This window comes from Bufo bufo, chromosome 10 (assembly GCF_905171765.1).
Source record: "Bufo bufo chromosome 10, aBufBuf1.1, whole genome shotgun sequence".
Taxonomy (NCBI): Eukaryota; Metazoa; Chordata; class Amphibia; order Anura; family Bufonidae; genus Bufo; species Bufo bufo.
In genome coordinates this window covers 60,934,789-60,953,715 of record NC_053398.1, presented here as the reverse complement: position 1 = coordinate 60,953,715, position 18,927 = coordinate 60,934,789, and the positions used below count along the sequence as shown (strand labels likewise).

Sequence of the window (18,927 nt, the reverse complement as noted above, 5' to 3'; positions counted from 1 at the left end):
GGGTCACGAAGATGGGATACGGTCTCCCACAATTTTTTTGTCCCAACCCCCCTTTCCCTGGAAAGTTTAGGTAAGATAATGGAGATGAAGAGGATAGAGCATATGTATTTGTATATACTTGCATAACGATTGATAGATGACTAATGCTCTACGTTAACCCCAAAATGACTGAATGTAGTTGCAAACTCTGGCCCTGAAAAAGCGCAAGCTGTATCACAAGCAGAATACAGTCCTGATCAAAAGTTTAAGACCACTAGAAAAATGGCAAAAAATCATATTTAGCATGGCTGGATCTTAACAAGGTTCCAAGTAGAGCTTCACCATGCAACAAGAAGAAATGGGAGTGAGACAAAACATTTTTTGACCATTCAATTTAATGAAAACAACGAATAAACTGAAACCGGCTGTTTTTCAGCTGATCAAAAGTTTAGGACCACACCTCCAAAAAAAAACTAAACCCCCCCAAAACAGAAATCCAACTTCCAAACATGAACTCAGTAATGAGTAGCTCCGCCGTTATTGTTGATCACTTCAAAAATTTGTTTCGGCATGCTTGATGCAAGCGTTTCCATGAGGTGAGTGGGAACATTTCTCCAAGTGGTGAAGACGGCCGCACGAAGGCCATCTACTGTCTGGAACTGTTGTCCATTTTTGTAAACTTCCCTTGCCATCCATCCCCAAAGGTTCTCAATTGGATTTAGATCAGGGGAACACGCAGGATGAGCCAAAAGAGTGATGTTATTCTCCTGGAAGAAGTCCCTTGTCCTGCGGGCATTGTGTACTGTAGCATTGTCCTGTTGAAAAACCCAGTCGTTGCAACACAGACGAGGGCCCTAAGTCATGAGGAATGCTCTCTGCAACATCTGGACATAGCCAGCGTCCGTTTGACGCCCCTGCACTTCCTGAAGCTCCATTGTTCCACTGAAGGAAAAAGCACCCCAGACCATTATGGCGCCCCCTCCACTGTGGCGCGTAGAAAACATCTCAGGTGGGATCTGCTTGTCATGCCAGTAACGTTGGAAACCATCAGGACCATCAAGGTTAAAAATTTTCTCATCATAGAAAAAAACTTTCTTCCACCTTTGAATGTCCCATGTTTGGTGCGCTCTTGCAAAGTCCAAACAAGCAGTTCTGTGGCGTTCAAGGAGACAAGGTCTTTGAAGACGTTTTTTGTTTTTGAAGCCCTCCAGTCTCAGATGCCGTCTGATGGTTATGGGGCTGCACTCAGCACCAGTAAGGGCCTTAATTTGGGTTGAGGATCGTCCAGTGTCTTGACGGACAGCCAATTGGATCCTCCGGCTCAGTGCTGATGAAATTTTTTTGGGTCTTCCACTTGACTTTTTTGTTCCATAACCCTCAGGATCATTTAAGAAATTCCAAATGACCGTCTTACTGCGTCCCACCTCAGCAGCGATGGCGCGCTGTGAGAGACCCTGCTTATGCAGTTCAACAACCCGACCACGTTCAAAAAGGGAGAGTTTTTTTGCCTTTGCCATAACAACGTGTGACTACCTGACAGAAAATGACAATGAATCCACATCTTTGCACAGATTTGGCCTTTTAAAGGCATGTGGTCCTAAACTTTTGATCAGCTGAAAAACAGCCTGTTTCAGTTTATTCGTTGTTTTCATTAAGGCTACTTTCACACTTGCGTTTTTATTTTCCGGCATAGAGTTCCGTCACAGGGGCTCTATACCGGAAAAGAACTGATCAGGCATATCCCCATGCATTCTGAATGGAGAGTAATCTGTTCAGTTTGCATCAGGATGTCTTCAGTTCAGTCGTTTTGACTGATCAGGCAAAAGAGAAAACCGCAGCATGCTACGGTTTTATCTCCGGCAAAAAAAACTGAAGACTTACCTGAATGCAGGATCTGGCATTTTTTCCCATAGGAATGTATTAGTGCCGGATCCGGCATTCAGAATATCGGAATGCCGGATCCATCCTTCCGTTCTGCGCATGCGCAGACTGAGAAAAGGTAAAAAAATAAATGCCGGATCCGTTTTGCCGGATGACACCGGAAAGACGGATCCGGCATTTCAATGCATTTTTTTGACTCATCAGGCATTTTTAAGACTGATCAGTCTTACAAATGCCATCAGTTGGCATACGTTTTGACTGATCCGGCAGGCAGTTCCGGTGACGGAACTGCTTGCCGGATCTCTCTGCCGCAAGTGTGAAAGTACCCTAAATTGAATGCTCAAAAAATGTTTTGTCTCACTTCCATTTCTTCTTGTTGCATGTTGAAGCTCTACTTGGAACCTTGTTAAGATCCAACAATGTAAAATAAGATTTTTTGCCATTTTTCAAGTGGTCTTAAACTTTTGATCAGGATTGTACCATGCTGACTAAGAGGAACATTTATAAGTCATAATGCTAATAATGTATGCTAATATGTTTCCTTATTGTCTAACGTCAGTCCTTCTATAAATTAATGATTTGTAGAATAAAATCCAACCTGCAAGATGATATTTCTATAGTAAAATAATACAATACTTATAGTAAATAACAAAGGACATTACATTGGAGAGATGTGGTGGAGCTTCAATGCAAGCCCCAAGTGATAACAGCTGAATGTGTTTAAGTCCTGCTGCATGAAGTCAATGTATGATTTATGATCAATATGTTCAATACAATGAATACATATCCTCTTTCAGGAGGTATATAGAGATACAGATCATTGATGATGAAGAATATGAAAAAAATAAGAGCTTCTTCATTGAACTCGGAGAACCAGAAATGCAGAGAGGAGGTAAAATGAACAATAATGAAAAGATGAAAATGAACAAACATACGTTAAGTAAGCTGCCATCTAGGTTCCTGGCGAGAGACAGAGCTGAGCCTTATGCACATGGCCATAATACAGTTATGTGAAACCTCTGTACCTCCATATTCCTCCAATTTAATACAGAGGCATAAAGACTTCTGTATGAATTAAAAAATCGGTGCTATGTTTCTTCAGTAAAGTGGAACAGGTACTTTATAAATATGGAGGTCATTCTGACCACCATATTTCTCAAAGTATTCACACCAGACAACTAGAAGAAATACAGTGATAAATCTGCTTCCTATCTATTGCAAAGCTGGTTGCCTGCAGCCACCACTAGGGGGAGCTCTGTGCATATGAATTTATGTAGGTACGTTTGACTGAAATGAAAGCTGTAATAATCTGTTTGCACTGAGCTCCCCCTAGTGGTGGCTGCACAAAATTGCAGTATTTTCACATAGGGAAGAGAATAATTTAATCGCTAGCCCCCTCCCACCAGGCTCCATAGCAGCTGCAGGGTCTGCCTTCATTGAAGGAATGCCACTAATTGCAGTGTAAAACTGCAGGACACGGTCTCTATTTCCAGGTGGATACTTTGTGGGTTGTCAATTTTTTTTTTCTTCTATGGCAAATCATAAACATTTGTAATTAACAGATTTCATCATGTTTTTGTTTCCCAAATAAGCGATATAAAGCTATAAGGCCACATGCAGAAAATTGCCCATCACCATAAGCTGCAACATCTAGTGACAGATACAATGCATCAGCCATGCTCCCTTTAAAGGGGTTGTCCAGGCTTTTACTATTGATGACTTATCTTCAGGATAGGTCATCAATATCAGATCAGTGGGGGTCCGACACACAGCACCCCCTGACAATCAGCTTATAAGGACACACATTGAGCACGTGCCGTCTCCTGTCTCTCTTCATGTCCGCTGCTGCTGTCTGAGGATAGGTCATCAATAGTAAAAGCTGGGACAACCCCTTTAAATTTATGGGCGCAATGCAATCACTTGCAGAGCATGTATATTCAAAAATAACATTTCTTGTGATATAGCGCATGTTTACATTAGTGTAACCTGTGTTTTCTTCTATTCAGGTAATACTGGTGAAAAATGGGTGGTATGTAGCAAAAGTGGTGAGGAGATTGCAGGAAGTCCCAGTCTTGGGGAACATCGCAAGATGGAAATCATAATAGAGGAATCATATGAGTTCAAGGTGAAATAGATATGAAAACCTTTTTACATAAGTAAACATAATGATAAATTGACTGACATTAGAAATAGATATTTCTCTTTGATGCAGCAGTTGTCAGCAATGTAATATTGAACTGGCCGCACATGGCTCCATATTTCTACCTGATCTGACAACTGGTCATACTATCAAGTAGTGATGGACGAACATCGGCCGGAACGGTCGCGAATGCGCGTTCGCGGCAGGCCCCATTCACTTTAATGGCAGGTGAACGTGAAAACCCTTCAGGTCATATTTGCAGCCAGCAAACACTTACTAGAAGTACACATATAGTCTCACAACATGGACAGTGATATACCAGAGGGGGATCATTGGCAAAATTTCCCACAAAAAAATTATTTTTATCAAGGGTCATTTTTATGCGTCTTAACCACTTCAGCCCCCAGTGCTTAAACACCCTGAAAGACCAGGCCACTTTTTACACTTCTGACCTACACTACTTTCACCGTTTATTGCTCGGTCATGCAACTTACCACCCAAATGAATTTTACCTCCTTTTCTTCTCACTAATAGAGCTTTCATTTGGTGGTATTTCATTGCTGCTGACATTTTTACTTTTTTTGTTATTAATCGAAATTTAACGATTTTTTTGCAAAAAAATGACATTTTTCACTTTCAGTTGTAAAATTTTGCAAAAAAAACGACATCCATATAGAAATTTTGCTCTAAATTTATAGTTCTACATGTCTTTGATAAAAAAAAAATGTTTGGGTAAAAAAAAAATGGTTTGGGTAAAAGTTATAGCGTTTACAAACTATGGTACAAAAATGTGAATTTCCGCTTTGTGAAGCAGCTCTGACTTTCTGAGCACCTGTCATGTTTCCTGAGGTTCTACAATGCCCAGACAGTACAAACACCCCACAAATGACCCCATTTCTGAAAGTACACACCCTAAGGTATTCGCTGATGGGCATAGTGAGTTCATAGAACTTTTTATTTTTTGTCACAAGTTAGCGGAAAATTATGATTTTTTTTTTTTTTTTTTTTCTTACAAAGTCTCATATTCCACTAACTTGTGACAAAAAATAAAAACTTCCATGAACTCACTATGCCCATCAGCGAATACCTTGGGGTCTCTTCTTTCCAAAATGGGGTCACTTGTGGGGTAGTTATACTGCCCTGGCATTCTAGGGGCCCAAATGTGTGGTAAGGAGTTTGAAATCAAATTCTGTAAAAAATGACCTGTGAAATCCGAAAGGTGCTCTTTGGAATATGGGCCCCTTTGCCCACCTAGGCTGCAAAAAAGTGTCACACATCTGGTATCTCCGTACTCAGGAGAAGGTGGGGAATGTGTTTTGGGGTGTCATTTTATATATACCCATGCTGGGTGAGAGAAATATCTTGGCAAAAGACAACTTTTCCCATTTTTTTATACAAAGTTGTCATTTGACCAAGATATTTATCTCACCCAGCATGGGTATATGTAAAAAGACACCCCAAAACACATTCCTCAACTTCTCCTGAGTACGGGGATACCAGATGTGTGACACTTTTTTGCAGCCTAGGTGGGCAAAGGGGCCCATATTCCAAAGAGCACCTTTCGGATTTCACAGGTCATTTTTTACAGAATTTGATTTCAAACTCCTTACCACACATTTGGGCCCCTAGAATGCCAGGGCAGTATAACTACCCCACAAGTGACCCCATTTTGGAAAGAAGAGACCCCAAGGTATTCGCTGATGGGCATAGTGAGTTCATGGAACTTTTTATTTTTTGTCACAAGTTAGTGGAATATGAGACTTTGTATGAAAAAAAAAAAAAAAAAAAAAATAAGCATTTTCCACTAACTTGTGACAAAAAATAAAAAATTCTAGGAACTCGCCATGCCCCTCACGGAATACCTTGGGGTGTCTTCTTTCCAAAATGGGGTCACTTGTGGGGTAGTTGTACTGCCCTGGCATTTTCCAGGGGCCCTAATGTGTGGTAAGTAGGTAAATGACCTGTGAAATCCTAAAGGTGCTCTTTGGAATATGGGCCCCTTTGCCCACCTAGGCTGCAAAAAAGTGTCACACATGTGGTATCGCCGTATTCAGGAGAAGTTGGGGAATGTGTTTTGGGGTGTCATTTTACATATACCCATGCTGGGTGAGAGAAATATCTTGGCAAAAGACAACTTTTCCCATTTTTTTATACAAAGTTGGCATTTGACCAAGATATTTCTCTCACCCAGCATGGGTATATGTAAAATGACACCCCAAAACACATTCCCCAACTTCTTCTGAGTACGGCGATACCAGATGTGTGACACTTTTTTGCAGCCTAGATGCGCAAAGGTGCCCAAATTCCTTTTAGGAGGGCATTTTTAGACATTTGGATACCAGACTTCTTCTCACGCTTTGGGGCCCCTAGAATGCCAGGGCAGTATAAATACCCCACATGTGACCCCATTTTGGAAAGAAGACACCCCAAGGTATTCAATGAGGGGCATGGCGAGTTCATAGAAATTTTTTTTTTTTGGCACAAGTTAGCGGAAATTGATATTTTTAATTTTTTTCTCACAAAGTCTCCCGTTCCGCTAACTTGGGACAAAAATTTCAATCTTTCATGGACTCAATATGCCCCTCACGGAATACCTGGGGGTGTCTTCTTTCCGAAATGGGGTCACATGTGGGGTATTTATACTGCCCTGGCATTCTAGGGGCCCTGAAGCGTGAGAAGAAGTCTGGAATATAAATGTCTAAAAAATTTTACGCATTTGGATTCCGTGAGGGGTATGGTGAGTTCATGTGAGATTTTATTTTTTGACACAAGTTAGTGGAATATGAGACTTTGTAAGAAAAAAAAAAAATAATTCTGCTAACTTGGGCCAAAAAAATATCTGAATGGAGCCTTACAGAGGGGTGATCAATGACAGGGGGGTGATCAATGACAGGGGGGTTGATCAATGACAGGGGGGGTGATCAGGGAGTCTATATGGGGTGATCACCACAATCATTGATCATGCCCCTGTAAGGCTTCATTCAGACGTCCGGATGCGTTTTGCGGATCCGATCCATCTATCAGTGGATCCGTAAAAATCATGCGGACGTCTGAATGGAGCTTTACAGGGGGGTAATCAATGACAGGGGGTTGATCAATGACAGGGGGGTGATCAGGGAGTCTATATGGGGTGATCACCACAGTCATTGATCATGCCCCTGTAAGGCTTCATTCAGACGTCCGGATGCGTTTTGCGGATCCGATCCATCTATCAGTGCATCCGTAAAAATCATGCGGACATCTGAATGGAGCTTTACAGGGGGGTGATCAATGACAGGGGGGTGATCAATGACAGGGGGGTGATCAGGGAGTCTATATGGGGTGATCACCACAGTCATTGATCACGCCCCTGTAAGGCTTCATTCAGACGTCCGGATGCGTTTTGCGGATCGGATCCATCTATCAGTGCATCCGTAAAAATCATGCGGACATTTGAATGGAGCTTTACAGGGGGGTGATCAGGGAGTCTATATGGGGTGATCACCACAGTCATTGATCATGCCCCTGTAAGGCTTCATTCAGACGTCCGGATGCGTTTTGCGGATCGGATCCATCTATCAGTGCATCCGTAAAAATCATGCGGACATCTGAATGGAGCTTTACAGGGGGGTGATCAGGGAGTCTATATGGGGTGATCACCACAGTCATTGATCATGCCCCTGTAAGGCTTCATTCAGACGTCCGGATGCGTTTTGCGGATCGGATCCATCTATCAGTGCATCCGTAAAAATCATGCGGACATCTGAATGGAGCTTTACAGGGGGGTGATCAATGACAGGGGGGTGATCAGGGAGTCTATATGGGGTGATCACCACAGTCATTGATCATGCCCCTGTAAGGCTTCATTCAGACGTCCGGATGCGTTTTGCGGATCGGATCCATCTATCAGTGCATCCGTAAAAATCATGCGGACATCTGAATGGAGCTTTACAGGGGGGTGATCAGGGAGTCTATATGGGGTGATCACCACAGTCATTGATCATGCCCCTGTAAGGCTTCATTCAGACGTCCGGATGCGTTTTGCGGATCGGATCCATCTATCAGTGCATCCGTAAAAATCATGCGGACGTCTGAATGGAGCTTTACAGGGGGTTGATCAATGACAGGGGTGTAATCAATGACAGGGGGGGTGATCAGGGAGTCTATATGGGGTGATAACCACAGTCATTGATCACGCCCCTGTAAGGCTTCATTCAGACGTCCGGATGCGTTTTGCGGATCCGATCCATCTATCAGTGGATCCGTAAAAATCATGCGGACATCTGAATGGAGCTTTACAGGGGGGTAATCAATGACAGGGGGGTGATCAATGACAGGGGGGTGATCAGGGAGTCTATATGGGGTGATCAGGGGTGATCAGGGGCTAATAAGGGGTTAATAAGTGACGGGGGGGGGGGTGTAGTGTAGTGTAGTGGTGCTTGGTGGGACTTTGCTGAGCTACCTGTGTCCTCTGGTGGTCGATCCAAACAAATGGGACCACCAGAGGACCAGGTAGCAGGTATATTAGACGCTGTTATCAAAACAGCGTCTAATATACCTGTTAGGGGTTAAAAAAAACACATCTCCAGCCTGCCAGCGAACGATCGCCGCTGGCAGGCTGGAGATCAACTCTCTTACCTTCCGTTCCTGTGAGCGCGCGCGCCTGTGTGCGCGCGTTCACAGGAAATCTCGGCCATCGCGAGATGACGCATATATGCGTGACTCTGCGCAGGGCTGCCACCTCCGGAACGCGATCCTGCGTTAGGCGGTCCGGAGGTGGTTAAAGGGAAACTCTCAAAAATGTGCACTGCTGGAGCCTAGAACAATTTTATTTCCTATCGGTTTGATGTATACAAATGTGCAGCACTCCACGATTTTGTATCCTGCAGAGACCATTAAAAAAAATGCATACTTTAACGTAATTTTTTTTTCTACCATGGAACTGTATGGTGAACGGACGCCACTGTACGGCATCAGTCTGAGGGGATCTGGTATGCATTAAATGGATGGCAAAAATAGGATGTGAACCCAGCCCTAGTGTCAGAATAAGACCCAAGAAAACAGCGGAGCAGCGTGGCGTAGAGGGGAGGCCGCCATGTACTTACAGAGCGCTACCTGGTCCTGGTGGTCAGGGATAGTTATGGCCTTGCGGTTTGCGGCGAACTTTGCGCGTTCGCAATCTGCCGAACATGCGAACATATGGCGATGTCCGTGCGCGCCATATTATTTTGCATTGTGCCGAACTTTGACCCATAACACATCCATCAGGTGGGAAAGGACAGCCAATTGAGACATTTCAGCACATGGACACACCCCCAACCCTAAAACAGAACCCAATCTGGCAGCCATTTTACATTATGTGTTTTGCCAGTGTAGAGAGAGGTTGCATTTTGGAGCAGGGACAGGCTGTTAGGAACTTAGGGACACCAAACGCTATATAATAGGGCCACAAATGTCCTTTTAAGGACTGATAACGTTGTGCTATCGATAGGTGTGATACACAGAGGGGTGTGATATACTTATAATATACTTTCTAACATAGAAAGTATATTATAGTGCATTTGTATGCTTCCAGAAAATACTGATTGAGGCCTTCATATATCGGCTTCCACAAAATAGTGATTGAGGTTTTCCATATACCTGTCTCCACAAAATACAGATTGCGGGTTTTTATATACCTGCTTCAACTAACAACAGAACGAGGCCTGCCATATATCAGCTTCCACAAAATAGTGAAATAGGTTTTCCATATACCTGCGTCCACAAAATTACTGCTTGAGGCTGATATACCAACTTCAACTAACAACTGATTGAGACCTACCATATATCAGCTTCCACAAAATAGTGATAGAGGTTTTCCATATACCTTCGTCCACAAAATTACTGCTTGAGGGTGATATACCAGCTTCAACTAACAACTGATTGAGGCCTGCCATATATCAGCTTCCACAAATACTGCTCTTCTCTAGGGACTTTGGCACAGGGTCATTTTGAAAATGACAGGCAGAGGAAGAAGCAGGCTGTTCCGCAGCAGTTCGTAGGGGTCGGCAGGTGCACCAGGCAGGAGCCTAAGTGGGAAGTTGGAGAAGGTGCGTGCGATTATGTCAAATGATGCACCAGAGTTGGTTGAGATGCTCACTCAGCCTTCTGCTTCTGCACCCTCCTCATACTCTGTATATGCACTCTCCTCACTCTCTGCTGTGTGCACCCCCAAAGACACCACCACCTCAGCCCCTCCACTCGAGTCAGAGGAATTATTTTCCCATCCATTCCCAGACCTTACCGATGCGCAGCCATTCTTGGCATCTGATGAGGAAGAAGAGGTAGCAACGGCTGCCACACAGCTGTCTGACAACAGTACCCAGATCAGCCCAAGGACGGTGTTCCCCACTGTTGCTGCCTACTCCGAGATCTCTAATGTCAGTGGTGGTGAATAGACGATGATGACGTGTTGATGGACGTCACGTGGGTGCCCACAAAAGAGGAAGAGGAGAAGAGTTTAGAGGAAGAGGCGGAGCAGCAGATAGGGAGAAGGAGGAGAAGTAGGAAGAAATCACAGTGCACAGGAGGCAAAAAGCAGACTGCAAATGTATCTGGAGCTAGCCATCCACCATGCACGGTCACATCTTGCGCTCCCAGGACGCCGGCACATGGCTCCGCAGTATGGGCACCTTTTTATTGTGTCAGCTGCTGACAATAGTGTTGCCATCTGCAGCCTGTGCTGTCAACGCATAAGTCACGGTAAGCCCAGCACTCACCTAGGGACGACCACCTTAAAAAGGCACCTGGCCTCCCATCACCGAGCCCAGTGGGAGACACGTCATCAGAACCCACAAAGCCACACTCCTGGTGCTCCACATCTTGCCTCTTCTCCTTCTCCTCTCTTCTCCCATTTGTCCTCCACTCCACCTTTTACCGTGCCGTCGTCGTGTACATCTGGCACAAGGCAGGCTTCCGTGGCCCAAATGTTCGAGAGTAAAAAATAATGACACCGGATAATCCTCTTGCCCAACGGCTGACCGCTGGCTTGTCGGAACTGCTAGCCCGCCAACTACTGCCATATAAATTGGTGGACTCGGAGGCCTTTAGAAAATTTGTGGCGATTGGCACACCGCAATGGAAGGTCCCCGGAAGGAAATATTTCTCCAAGAAGGGCATCTCTGAGCTATATGGCCACGTTCAGCGGCAAGTTAAGACATGTGGTCTAGCAAACACGGGCAGGGAAGGTACATAACTTTTACTGCCCACTGGGTGAACCTTCTGACCGCCATCAAGCATGTAACCCTTGACACCCGTGTGGATTTGGTGTTACTGCCACGGATTGCATGCAGGCCGGCATCTTCTTCTCCTCCTCTTACTCCATCCTCGGCTGACTCCTCCTTTTCCACTGCCACTGCCTCTTCCGCTGCACCCCCCAAGCTCCCCAGAAGCTATTCGACGTGTCAGGTGAGACGTTGCCATGCTGTGCTGCGGCTGTTGTGCCTGGAAGCCAAGAGCCTCACTGGTCTTGCACTGCTTTCAGCTCTGCGGTCACAGGCCGTTCAGTGGCTAACCCCGCTCAATTTGACAGTTGGTAAAGTGGTGTGCGACAACGGTGCCAATCTGCTTAGCGCGCTGAAACAGGGCAAAATGACACATGTCCTGAACTTAGTCGTGCAGCAATTCATTGCCAAATACCCCGGGGTCCAGGACGTCTTGCGGCAGGCCAGGAAAATATCTGGCCATTTTAGAAGATCTTACATGGCCATGGCTCGCCTTGCTGATGTTCAGCTGCGTCACCACTTGCCCGTCAGACGTCTGATTTGTGACTGCCCGACATGCTGGAACTCCACCTTGTATATGCTTGATAGGCTTCTTCAGCATAAACGTGCCGTTAACGACTACCTGTACGAACTCTGCGGCAGGACAGGTTCTGGGAGCTTGGTTTCTTTTCACCGTGCCAGTGGCTGATCATGCGCGACGCATGCAGACTTTTCCGACCATTTGATGAGATCACCAAACTGGTCAGTCACAGCCAGGGCGCCATCAGTGACATCGTACCTTACGCCTTCTTTCTAGAGCGTGCATTGCGTTGTGTCATTGATCAAGCCGTCGAGGAGCAGGAGCTGGAAGATGAGGAAGTCGCAATGCTGAATGAATTCCCGGGGGGGCTACTCCATCTGAGACAAGTCAGCAGGAGTCTAAAGAGGAGTCAGAGGAGGATGGTGGCTGGGGAGAGGAGGAGGAGCAAAAAGAGCAGGCTTTAAACTTTACGGGGATCCCTGGTGTTGTCCGTGGCTGGGGGAGGAGACCGAGGTCGACATTCTCTTGGGCGATGAGCAAGAGCCAGGGCGCTCCACCGCTTCCAATTTAGTGCAAATGGGGGTCTTCATGCTCCAGTGTTTGAAGAGGGACCCCGTATAAAAAGCATAAAGGTCAAGGACCGGTACTGGGTGCTAACGTACTTAGACCCCCGATACACAAAATGGCCGACATGTTACCAGCATCACAGAGGGCTGTCAGAATGCAGCATTTCGAGGCCTTGCTGCGAGAAATGCTGCATTCACCCACAGCGAAACAGGTGCGGGTACCAATCCTACTGCGCCTGCAAAGAGAGGGCGGTTTGAAGATATGTTGGGCACTTTGGAAATGAGATCATTCTTGCACCCAACCCATCGACAGCCGCCCTCTGGATCCAGCCTCAGGAAACGCCTAGACCTACAGGTGTAAGACTACATCGGGTTAACGCCCGATGTGGACGCTCTAAGAAACCCCTTGACTACTGGGTGTGCAGGTTTGACCTGTGGCCAGAGCTGGCACAATTTGCCATGGAACTCTTGGCTTGCCCCCTCGTCGAGTGTCCTGTCCGAAAGGACGTTCAGCGCAGTAGAAGGGATCATGACCGATAAGTGCACTCGCCTAGCTCACGACAGTGTGGACTACCAATTTTAAAAATTAATGAGGCATGGATCTCGGAGGAATTCAACACCTGTGATGACCATGTGTAATTGAATTTCCTCATGCCAGGCCACACATATCCGCCACCACCCAGAACAAAGAATGGTCCTTGCCTTACTGTATGCATATACAGAGGCATAAAAGGCCTTTTATGTCAGGTAAATGCCTAATTTTTGGGGCCTGTACTAGCCGACAGTTACAAATTTATCCTGTGACCACCTAATGTACCTCCAGCCACAGAATCCAAAGTTCTTTGCTGTCAGGTGAATGCCTATTGCTTAATTTTTGGGGCCTGTACTGGCCCACAGTTACATATTTATCCTGTGACCGCCTAATGTACCTCCAGCCACAGAATCCAAAGTTCTTTGCTGTTGTGACGGTCACGTACACTACACACAGGGGGGAGGATAGTGACCACTGCGCTCCACCCTCACCCCTGGCCCTGCCTACTTGCCTCGCAAGTCCTAATGACAGGGGAAAACTAGACGGCAGTCCCTAACTTAGGATACGTGCTGGGAAGACATACAAGACAAATAACGGAACGTGAACGGACCGGGTCAATACCAAGAGAGCTACGCAGTACTAAGGAATGAGCAGAGAATATTCAGGAAAAGCAGAGGTCAAATACCAGGAAAGAAACAAAGTACAACAGGAGTCCGCAAAGAATCGTCAGGTGGAAGCCGGGGTCAGGATACCAGGAGAGATGCGAAGTACAGGAGGAGCAGGCAGAGAATCGTCAGGGAACACAGGATCAGGTAAGTATGCAGGAACAAAACAATCACCAGATACCTAAAATTAACAGGCAACCTGTGGCCAGCAGGCTGCCTGTATTTATAGTGGGGTATGAGGTTCATGTGACGTGGCCAGCATCACATGACCGACAGACCGACCAGTCGAGCACCGAGTGATCAGACCTAGGAGCAGGGAGCCTCCCAGCTAGCAAAGCTTCCCTGGGAACAATTTCAAACACAGATCCTCACTCCCAAAGCTAAGCAGCAGGTCTACGGCTGATGGGAGACCGAGTGCGCCTTCGGCACCCCGTTACAGTACCCCCCCTTTTACGAGGGGCCACCGGACCCAAGACTTCAGGCGATGGCCTTTCAGGGTGTTCTAAATGAAATTTTCGAACAAGTCTAGGAGCATGAACCTCCCTGGCAGGTACCCAAGAACTCTCTTCAGGTCCATACCCCTTCCAGTGAATCAGGTACTGCAAGGAATTACGCACCTTCCTGACATCCACTATTTTAGACACCACATACTCAACAGCATCATTAACAAGAACCGGCAGAGGCGAGGCTTTTGATGGTACTACTGGTTCAACATATGTTTTAAGTAGAGATTTATGGAACACATTATGAATGTGGAATGACTCCGGCAGCTCCAACCTAAACGATACTGGGTTAATTACCTCCATGATCTTATATGGGCCAATAAAACGAGGAGCAAATTTTTTAGAATCTACCTTGAGAGAGAGATTCTTGGAGGATAACCACACCTTATCCCCAACCAGAAAATTTGTGCCCCTTGAACGTTTCCTATTGGCTTTGAGTCTTTGAGAACTTTGAGCCTTTTCTAGGTTCATTTGAACCCGGGCCCAAACTGTGCACAGTTCAGAAGAGAGCCTATCCACCTCAGGGTTAGAGGAGGAGACGGATGACCCAGAATGAAAACGGGGATGAAAACCATGGTTACAAAAGAAAGGGGAGACCCCAGCAGAAGAATTAACACGGTTATTCAAAGCAAATTCAGCCAACGGAAGGTATTTAACCCATAATTGCTGGTCATCAGCAACATACGACTGTCAGATACAATATTTTCCGGGATACCATGTAACCGTACAATTTCTTTCACAAAAATAGATGCCAGGGTCTTGGCATTCGGGAGTTTAGACAGAGGAATGAAATCAACCATCTTGCTAAACCTATCGACCACTACCCAAACCACAGTCTTACCCTCCGCCGGCGGCAGGTCAGTAATAAAGTCCATCGAGATATGGGACCAGGGTCTACTGGGAATGGGTAGGGGTCGTAGGTTACCAGCAGGGCGAGTACTAGGTGTCTTAGACCTAGCACAAACCTCACAGGCTGACACGTAGAACTTGACATCCCTAAATAGAGTGGGCCACCAATAGGATCTAGAAATCAGCTCTCTAGTGCCCTCAAAACCAGGATGTCCACAAAAGGCAGAATCATGACACTCACCCAACAGCTGGAGACTAAATTGTATGGGAACAAACAACTTATCTGTTGGGGTGGTTGCCAGTGCCAGATGTTGTTCAGCCTTAATGAGAGCCGAGATATCTTGGGTTAAGGCTGCTACGAAGATATTTGCTGGTAGGATGGATTCAGGCGGTGCCTCTGTAGGCTGAAAAGCATGGAAGCTCCGAGATAATGCATCAGCCTTCGCGTTTTTACTTCCAGGCCTGAAAGTAATGGAGAATTCAAAACGAGTAAAAAACAGTGCCCATCTAGCCTGATGGGGATTCAACCTCTTAGCAGATTCCAGAAACATAAGGTTCTTATGGTCAGTGACAACAGTTACACAATGCCTTGCCCCCTCCAGAAAATGTCTCCACTCCTCAAATGCCCACTTAATGGCCAGCAACTCCCGATTCCCTATGTCGTAGTTTCTCTAGGTTGAAGAAAATTTTCTGGAAAAGAATGCACACGGTCTTAGGTTAGTTAGACTAGCAGGACCTTGTGAAAGAACTGCTCCTGCGCCGTCCTCAGATGCATCCACCTCCACAATAAAAGGTCTCTCCTGATCTGGCTGGATCAGAATAGGAGTGTGTCACGGAACCATGAACCAGACGTACAACAAGAGATAAGTGAAAATAAGAAGGCTTTATTGAAAATAAAGCTGTAAAGCAAAAGTCCAAACGAATGGTGAAACTGAAGCAGAGTCTTTGAGAGGCCAGAGATCAGGAACCAGAAGGGTAGTCAGACGAAGCCAGGATCAGGAACCAGCAGGGTAGTCAGACGAAGCCAGGATCAGGAACCAGCAGGGTAGTCAGACGAAGCCAGGATCAGGAACCAGAAGCAGCAGCAGTCTTAGAAGCATGTGAACACAGGAGGACCAAGCAAGGAACTGAAGCCACAGACCTCCTATATATATGAGCTAGGCATCCAGCTCCTCCCAGTGGGAAGGAGGAGCCGCAGGGTGGAAGGCTACAAGAAACCCAGAAACCAAGATGGCCGCCAGCACATGTCAAACGAAGGAGAACAGCAAGAAGGTAAGACCATGACAGAGTGCTACTGAATGCCTTTTTTAGTGTTTCAAACAAAGTAATGGCCTCAGTAGACCAGTTCTCCAAATCCGCCCCTTTCTTAGTAAGGTCGGTCAACGGTTTAGCAATTACTGAAAAATTCTTAATAAATTGACGGTAGTAACTGGCAAAACCTAAGAACCGTTGTAAGGCCTTTAAGAATGATGGCCTTACCCATTCCTTAATAGCTAGTACCTTACCAGGATCCATCTTGAAGGCGTGAGGGGTCAGGACATGCCCTAGAAACAGTATCTCCTGTACACCAAAGACACATTTCTCTTGTTTAGCGGACAACTGATTCTCCCTTAACACCTCTAATACTTGTCAAACATGAGACACATGAGATTTGAAATCAGGAGAAAATATCTAAATGTCGTCAAGATAGACAATGACAAATTTACCTAAAAACTCTCTAAGAATATCATTCATAAAGTTTTGGAACACAGCTGGGGCATTGCTGAGTCCAAAAGGCATAACCTGATATTCAAAGTGTCCCTGCCGGAGTATTGAACGCCGTCTTCCATTCGTCTCCCTCCTTGATTCGGATTAGATTATATGCCCCTTTCAGGTCAATCTTAGAAAACCAGGTTGCCCCCAGAACCTGGTTAAATAAATCCGGAATCAATGGGAGAGAGTATCTATTCTGGATAGTGATCTTATTCAATTTCCGGTAATCGATACAAGGCCTAAGACCACCATCCTTCTTCTTAACGAAGAAAAACCCTGCTCCCATAGGAGAGACAGAAGGTCTAATGTGCCCCTTACCGAGGCTTTCCTTAATATAATCCTCCATGGATTTGCGTTCGGGCTGAGAGAGATTATAAATGCGCCCCTTAGGAAACCTGGCACCTTCTACTAACTCTATGGCGCAATCATAAGGTCTATGGGGTGGTAGAACCTCCGGGGTAGGTGATGAGAACACATGAGAATATTCCCTAATGACCGTGGGTAATATATCAGATTCTACTGAGACCCCAGCTTGTACCACAGACAAGCACGAGTCACACTTAGGTCCCCATTTCACCAATTCCCCCTGGACCAATCAATAGTGGGGTTGTGTAATCGGAGCCAAGGCAACCCTAGTACCACCTCGACCGGTAATTTCTCCAGGACTAAGAGGGAACATTTCTCAGAGTGGCACACCCCCACGGTTAAAGAAATCTCTGAGGTACATGACCTCACCATACCACCTACCAGGGGAGTGGCATCAATAGCCATGACATGGATAGGTGTAGGAAGAGAAAAAATTGGAATACCCAGTCTAATGGCGTACTCAGAGTCAATAAAACTGGCCGCTGAACCAGAGTCAATAAAGGCCTTACCCGGCCATTTATTAACCCCCAGAGATATTGTTATAGGTACCAAAAGCTTACATTTCGTAATATCAGTGTGTACCTGGTCTTTAGGTTGCCTTGCCTTGGGAGACTTAACGGAGAAGGCCTTCTTTGGACACTGGTTGATCCAATGGTCAGGATCTCCGCAGTAAAAACACACTCCACGTCTGCGGCGCAGATTCCCTTGAGTCATGCTGATCTGCATGGGTTCTTCGGTAGAGACCTCAGCGTTGTTTCTGGGATGGACCTCCGGCTGGACCACCATCTGAGAAGAGAACTGTCGTTCCTGTTGTCTCTCTCTAACCCGTCGGTCAAGTCGGACTACAAGGGTCATCATCTCCTCTAGAGTCTCTGGAAGCTGATAACTCACTAGAAGATCCTTTAAGTTATTAGATAGACCTGACCTGAACTGACTCTTAAGTGCTGGTTCATTCCATCCTGAGGGAACACACCACCTTCTGAATTGGGTGCAATACTCCTCCGCAGGTAGATCGCCCTGAACCAGAACTTTTAGAGCAGTCTCGGTTACCAGTGTCCTGTCTGACTCATCATACAGGGTACCCAGGGCCTAAAAAAAAACCTCCACTGATGTTAAACAACTGGCGTCAGCAGGTAAAGAAAATGCCCAGTCCTGGGGATCACCCTGTAACCGGGAAATGACAATGCGTTGACTCTCAGGGCCAGAGGATACGGGGCGCAAACGGAAAAAAAGTTTACAATTTTCTTTAAAGGAAAGAAACTTCTTCCGATCTCCAGAAAAGGGCTCAGGAAGCTTAATCTGGGGCTCTAAATGTGGACTGGAGGCCTGAGGGATGGAAGTACCTTGTCCTAAGTCCTGAGTTTCTCCCCTAGCTCCTGCACCATCTACGTCAGGTTAGAGACATGGTCAGTCAGGGTCACCAGAGGATTCATGATACAGTGGTTAGGTTATGGCCTGTTAATCTGTGACGGTCACGTACACTACACACAGAGGGGAGGATAGTGACCACTGCGCTCCACCCTCACCCCTGGCCCTGCCTACTTGCCTCGCAAGTCCTAATGACAGGGGACAACTAGACGGCAGTCCCTAACTTAGGATACGTGCTGGGAAGACAGACAAGACAAATAACGGAACGTGAACGGACCGGGTCAATACCTAGAGAGCTACGCAGTACTAAGGAATGAGCAGAGAATATTCAGGAAAAAGCAAGGTCAAATACCAGGAGAGAAACGAAGTACAACAGGAGTCCGCAAAGAATCGTCAGGTGGAAGCCGGGGTAAGGATACCAGGAGAGATGCACAGTACAGGAGGAGCAGGCAGAGAATCGTCAGGGAACACAGGATCAGGTAAGTATGCAGGAACAAAACAATCACCAGATACCTAAAATTAACAGGCAACCTGTGGCCAGCAGGCTGCCTGTATTTATAGTGGG

At 46.1% G+C, this 18,927-nt stretch overlaps 1 protein-coding gene across 1 annotated transcript in view; it reads left to right on the top strand.

Annotated features, from left to right (window-relative positions):
- LOC120980634 (sodium/calcium exchanger 1-like) overlaps positions 1–18,927 on the top strand; it is a 189,685-nt gene that overhangs the window by 156,133 nt on the left and 14,625 nt on the right. Inside the window, exons 3-4 of the mRNA XM_040409853.1 lie at positions 2,658–2,752; positions 3,867–3,985. Of these exons, the coding sequence (XP_040265787.1) occupies positions 2,658–2,752; positions 3,867–3,985 (214 nt within the window). The remainder of the gene's footprint in view (positions 1–2,657; positions 2,753–3,866; positions 3,986–18,927) is intronic.